The sequence below is a fragment of the Chenopodium quinoa genome, unplaced genomic scaffold, assembly GCF_001683475.1.
Source record: "Chenopodium quinoa cultivar QQ74 unplaced genomic scaffold, ASM168347v1, whole genome shotgun sequence".
NCBI lineage: Eukaryota > Viridiplantae > Streptophyta > Magnoliopsida > Caryophyllales > Amaranthaceae > Chenopodium > Chenopodium quinoa.
Window position 1 is genome coordinate 1,616,522 of NW_018745174.1, and position 6,825 is coordinate 1,623,346.

The 6,825-nt window shown below is 35.4% G+C and overlaps 1 protein-coding gene across 1 annotated transcript; it reads right to left on the reverse strand.

Moving 5' to 3' along the window:
- Positions 1 to 1,949: 1,949 nt before the first annotated feature.
- Positions 1,950 to 4,677, reverse strand: LOC110710594 (F-box protein At4g22390-like). The gene is made up of 2 exons (XM_021888921.1): positions 3,263 to 4,677; positions 1,950 to 2,277 (listed from the first exon to the last, which is right to left on the reverse strand). Exons 1-2 carry the CDS (start codon positions 3,908 to 3,910, stop codon positions 2,275 to 2,277), a joined length of 651 nt encoding a protein of 216 aa, XP_021744613.1. The 5' UTR covers positions 3,911 to 4,677; the 3' UTR covers positions 1,950 to 2,274.
- Between the last annotated feature and the right edge of the window lie 2,148 nt (positions 4,678 to 6,825).

The following is a 6,825-nucleotide window of genomic DNA, read 5'->3' on the forward strand; positions in this document are numbered from 1 at the left end:
GGTTAGAGTAGTTTAATTAAGATGATACATTCTATCCTTTTATAGTGGAAAAAATTCAATGTTCAAGATTGGTAGTTGGGTGTGGAATTATTCACTTTCATATATTTTAGTGCATAATTAAATGTATTGGAATAAACACGATGTGTTTTATTATAAAATAAGTGGTTAATCACTTAGTTGAGTTACCACCTTCTTTTGGTACCTGTAGTAATTCTCTTTGGAGACATCTGATAAAATTGGTACCTGTAGTTTTCTTTTCTTGTATGAGTATTGTTTCATTAATTCTGATGGGCCTTCTTAAATACAGAAATAGAAGGTGTTAAGTTTTTTTTTTCCATATTGATTTTGACATGCTCGTTGACATTCACATATATACACGAAGTAAAATTAAGTAGTACTTCATCTAGCAGTAAGAATTATTATCTCGCAACTATGAGGTTATGGGATTAATCTTAACTCTCATTAGAGGTAACTTGGGGAAAGAAATTATCTTATTCTTCTATTCCCTTCCACTCTTAGGGGTTTTGCTCGTGTGCTCAGATCAGGTTGACTTATGAGAGGTTGCAATTTATTTAGTATTCCAATTTTTATTTTTTATTGCAGCACTTCAAGCCTATAATTGATCTATTAATTTTTTTAATTGCAACCAACATTTTTATCAAACTTCAGCACAAGCTGATGACTAAAAAACCACCAAGATTAACCCCGATACTTAGGTGTCAATACTGGATCGCCGACAAAAGTTGCACCAACTGCAACAAAGTTACCTTCCTTCCCCCTTTTCTCTTCCCACTTATCTTGATGTTCGGAGGGCTTAAAGCTGATAATGCAAACTGATCACGAGCACAATTCCTCGACAACTTACCAGCTAAAATGGTTGACGTATACACAAGTCTTCTAATTTCAAGAACGAAGAATGGAAGTAAAAAGAATAAGGAGCCAAAAATCAAGGTGGGAAACAGGAACAGAGCTGATGATAACCAATGTGCATCACATAGACCTAGAAATTACTTAAATGACTTAGATACTAAAAGCTCCTTATACTTAATAGTCTTCTACTTTTATCTCCTTAAAAGAAAAATAGCAATAAGGATTATAGCCAAACCCATATTCCATATCACACATTACAAATTCAGATGATGAAACCCCAAGAAACGGAGAGGAGCAAAAGTTTAAACTTCACTGATACTTCAATGAGTCAGAAATTCACAATATCTGCATGATCTTCACTTCAATTATGTCACATTTGGCCTTTTTTCCAACAGGATAAACACATGTGCAGACATGAAATTACTGCACTATCGATTTCAATTTTCAAGCCTACGATATTAAAATCCAGACTACCACGATGATAGACTCCGGCAAGCAACATGATTGATAGGAAAGAAGGGCAAAAGATTAAGGGGACGTTTGGTTCATGGAATATAGGTATGAGGTATGGGCTTAGAATGACTAAAACCCATACCATATGTTTGGTTGTTAAAAGTATGAATTTCAAACCCATATTTCAAACCCATGAAGTATAGGGTTTAGAAACCTTTGGGGCAAGGTGGGTTTGGCTCATTCCATTCCTAAGGTATCAAATAAAAGGAGAGGCTAGTGAGATATTTCAAACCAAACACATGGTATTAAGTATCAAATTTCAACCCGTTACCACCTTAACCCATTCCTGATTCCAACCCCATACCACTCTGCAAACCAAACGTCCCCTAAAATACTTCTTGTTAGGCTGCCAATGGATGCTCATACGCACACTAGTACAATATTGACCGCTTTGGGCTCCTTTCCAAAAGGCCTTATACTAGTGTAGAGACATCTCATTAATAAGGAGCTCTTCTCCTCTTTATTTCTTCCGTGTGGGACTTGAGATATGCATATTCCCAACACTTCTTACAGGCAACATGCATGTAAAAGTCAAAAGCACAAATTGGCTAACGACCTGACGTAACACTCAATCTCACTAAAAGTGTATGTTAGACGATCTCACCAAAATACCTTACATACATTTAAAACAAATAGAAACACTACGCGATCATTTGGTTGACTACCAAAAAGAATATCTCACATGAAGTTCTACTTAGGTATTCAGTGGGAGAGAATTTGCAAGTTGAATACAACATTCTTAATACTTGCGAAATGTCTTAATTACATGTACATCCAGATCGCATACTCAAATTAAGATTCATTGCTTTACACACAATCAGATCTAGACTACATACTCAAATTAAGCTTCACATACCAATAAGATTTTTGGCATTGCTGGTTGATGGTTGATCACTGCACATTCAAAAAGAGAGAGTTGCCCAAGTTGGAGACATTATTCTCAAAATTTATAGTGGAAAATCCACAAGATACGATGGCAGTTCAAAATAACAAATAACAAGGGAACCAAAACAAGAGAGCAAAGGTAAACTAACACCACCATTATTGATTATTCACCTATGTTGTTTTAGCTTGTAAGACACCCCCCAAAGCCCCAACTGGCTCCATCTTTCCTAGATACTGTATGATTATAACAAGTTTATTATCATCATTCTTATAAACAGATATAATTTATGAGGTTATGAGTCTTATGACTCACAAGTTACAAAACAATACATGTCTAGCTCCATATCAGGATTCTGGTACCGTTACTTGTTACTTTAAAAAAAAAGTTTATAGTAGGATAGCAATACAAGTGACCACTTCTTTGGCACTAACATTCAAGTCTCAGACTCTTTGAATGGAATAATAACAATAACTCAAATGTCTAGACTATCATGGATCACCCCCAAGTGTCACCCTAGGAGGTAATTTTGTAAGAGCATAACTATCAATATAGCTTTAAGCCTTTAACGACTGAAAATAATTGAAATTAAACTTGATACAGTGTATATTTTACACAAAGCGAGATTAAGGATTTGCTAATTATTACTTCCTTGGTTTTTATTTCAGGTTATATAATTTTGACATTCATGTTAGCTAACGCACAACATTAACCATTATTTTAGTTATCTAGCCTGCTGTAAGGACTGTAACCAATACTAATGAAAGGCTGATTCTTTAGTTATCTAACCTATAACCAGGGAGGTTCATGCAATCAACAGCAGCAGATAAAATGTTACTGGTATTAAGCTTATTAGATGTCTACTGGAAAGCAACAAAAAAAGGCTAAACAATTCATCCTAAGCAAATTGTTGCCTGCATAAATGTCAAAGACCTCAAAGTAGCTAACAATTTTATGAATCAGATAATAAAGAGTTGTTGTGTAATAATATTATACCAGGTTTGGTCCATCTTGGTCCTCTTTACCAATTTGCACGCCGCCACTAATGCTAACAACACTTCCCCAAGACACAACCATCCCAGTATACTCTGGTATCCCCTGCATTCTAGCATCTCTGACTGTTTTCTCTTGTAAGTTAAACCAGTAAAATCTAGCAGTATCGTACCAGGGATCAGGTTGGTTCAATAAGATCTCTTGTCTTTCCTTACAGAAAGCAATGGGTGGAAGAAAACCGCAATAATAATATTTCTTATCATTCGTCACCCAGTCAGAAATACCCGATAACTCAACCCACGACTTGGCCACCCCGTACTCCTTCATGATCCATACATAATACGAACCAAGTCTAAGACTGACCTCATTTGTAAACATAAACAGACATAGACAATCATCCAATACCCTCAGTTTTAGAATACAATATTCATTGTACTTCTCAATTACACTATCCGGCAAAGGAACCACACTCCATTCCTCATTGCGAGCTTTGTCTGGCAACAACCGCGAAAACATGATCCAATGCAGCAAATGGTTGTGTACAAGTACACCAGAATTACACCTAGCTTGATCAACATAAAATTCATCACAATCATCAAACTTAAAATTAGTACAACATTTCCATGAATCATCGTTCAAGCTATAAACCATAGTTTTTACACCACTTGTTCTAGCAACTTTATAATCACAATTCAAAGAATCAAACCCTAACCCTAAACGATCAAAATATTCAAAACCCAGACCCACTATTCCAGGAATTATCTTGTAAAATTGTGTAAATGGATTAAGCAAAGCCGCCAAATTTGATCACTTTGTTGTTGAACTTATGGCGAACTTGTTTGGATTTTAACACTTGATTATTGAAACATAGGTCGAAAATTTGGGGGATTTGCAGCTGTATAGCAGGGGATTCTGGAGAATCGAGGTCGAAGGAGTAGAGATTGTTGCTGATGGTGGAGACGATGAGGATACGATTGGAGTTGGAGGAGAGAGAATTTGAGAGATGAAGATTTGTGAATGATGGAGTGTTGATTAGGGTTCTCCATGATTTGCAGACGCATTTGAATCGTAGCAGAGATTTCACTGGTAATCGAGATAGTATGTTGATTACTACGTCTGTTGGAAGAATTTCCATGAGATTGAAAGGCTAGGGTTTCAATTTCAATTTCTATTTCAATTTGGGGGAAAATGAGGGGACTAGGGGAGAGTTTATTTGTGGAGCTAGCCAGCTAGGCGTGTTAACGAGCCAAGCTTACTCGCAAACTGCTTGATACTCGGCTGTCAGAGACTCAAAGTTTGGCTAAACAAGCTCGACTTGAGTTCGGGTTTGATTCGAGATCTTAATAGGTCAACAAATTCTACTAAAGGAGATAGACTAACCCGCTAACGTGTGCGATGCACACTATAGTTAGTCATGTTTGGGGAGCTCTTTCTATTTAATCATATGTCACAAATTTAGTTGTTGACAGCAATAATAAAGGCAAATACGGAGTATGTAAACAAATGTATTTAGGGGTATACATGTTTGTACACTGTTCTTAGAAAAAAAATATCAATTGCGAGAAACATTAGTAGGGGTACATAAACATTTAAGTGAATATAATTGTCCAAACACAATTCATAAGAGTTATCTCATACTTCCTCTGTTTTTTCAGTTGACACGTTTTAACTTTAACACTATTCAGTCTTCATTTTGACCGTATTTTGTGATTAATACGTAATGAAAAATAAAATTATATGCGGTCTTATTAGATTCGTAGCGGGATATATTTTCAAAACATCGACTTTTTATAATTTTTGTTTTTCGATAATTAAAGATATTAACGATTGAAGTAGTGTATTGGCAAACGTGACTAAAGAAACGTGTCAACTAAAAAGAAACGGAGAAAGTACTTTATAAAATGTTGGGAAGCTAGTAGTAACATACTAGCATATTTGACGTTGTTCGGTAACTACCTTATTTGATCAACATTATCTTATTAGCTATTCAATAAGCTAATTAACTGTGTTTGATGGGAAGCTTTTTTAGCCCATTCCACCATAACACATATTGTATAAGCTCTTTTTCTCAAAGATCTTATAAAGCCTTTTACATTAGCTTATTCAATATCTTACGATGAAATAATTAATGACACTTATATCCTCTTTTAAATTAAAATCCAACAACAATTACCTACCCTTACAATTAATTTATTGGTCATTTCACATACTCAAAGTCTAAAACAACTTTAAACAATCAACTATTTACCAAACACTTTTATACAAGCTTGCTAATACAATAAGTTAGTCAAATCAATTAATACAACCAACTAACACAATCAGTTTTAGCTTTCAACTATTCACTAAACACGACCTATAATATAATTAAAAGAAGAGGGTTGGAAAGTCTTAACCTCCAAATAAATCTAGCATTATATTTACTTTTTTTTTTCCCTTTAACACTATTCACCACAATAATTTCTTTCTTTCTATTAACCTTCACTAGTTAGTAGTCCGAGCGTTGCCCCGAGTTGTTGCTCTTGTAATAGATATGTAATTTATAATTTTTTTTAAAAAGCTTTTCAACACTGTAATTGTCATGGTCAAACCAAAATCGAGTTTTAGCATTTTTTATTGAATTTTGTGGTTTGCACTTATATAATTTTTTTTTTTACATATTAATAACATACTTGATAATTAACTTAGATGATGAAATTCTAGACACAGGAAGATTTATTCGAGACAAAGTTGAAGAGACTTGGAGAGCATATAATCCTGAACTGCAGCTTATCACCCCTGGCATTTTTGGGAGGAAGGCAAGGCATGAAATTTTTGTGAGATGGATTGCTCCTCCATCCAACTGGACTGCTCTCAATACCGATGGAGTAGCAAAGGGAGCACCAGGGCTGGCAGGAGGTGGTGGCATTCTAAGGGACAATGCCGGCATGTTCATCAAAGCCTTTAATGCAAATTTTGGAAGATGCAATGCATTTAAAGCAGAATTGCTAGCTCTTGAATTGGGTCTTCGAATGGCTATTGAAAAGGGAATCACGAAGCTAGTTGTTCAAATGGATAATCAAGCTTGCATTGAAGCCATCAAAAGCACTGCACACCAAGGAGGCGAATGCGTCCACATCTTAAACAATTGTCGTAACTTAGTTAAATCCTTTTGTAATATTGTCTTTCTTCATTGCTTTAGGGAAGGTAATAAGGTGGCTGATAGATTGGCCAACTTAGGGGTAGTCCTCGAAGAAAGGGTAGTTTATTTCGACAGGCCTCCGATCGAAATAAACAACCTAATCCGGGAGGACATTGTTGGGGTAACATCACCTCGTTTTATTGCTTAGTTTTCTTTTCTTTTTGTATTCGGGATTTCCCTCATTTGCACCAAAAAAACAAATAAAAATAAATGATGAAATTCTTATCTTTATTATAAGAGGTTGAGAGTTCTATCCTCCTTATCCTTAAAAGAGATCACGAGGCACATCAACGTAAGGATAACTAACCAACTATACGCATCCTAGACTGAACGCATAAAAGTCGGAGAACTAACCTAGTAAACTAGCTATTCTAACCTCCTATCTCTC

Excerpts from the sequence above, each read along its gene's own strand:
- LOC110710594 (XM_021888921.1), bottom strand. The coding sequence starts at position 3,910 with ATGGTTTATAGCTTGAACGATGATTCATGGAAATGTTGTACTAATTTT.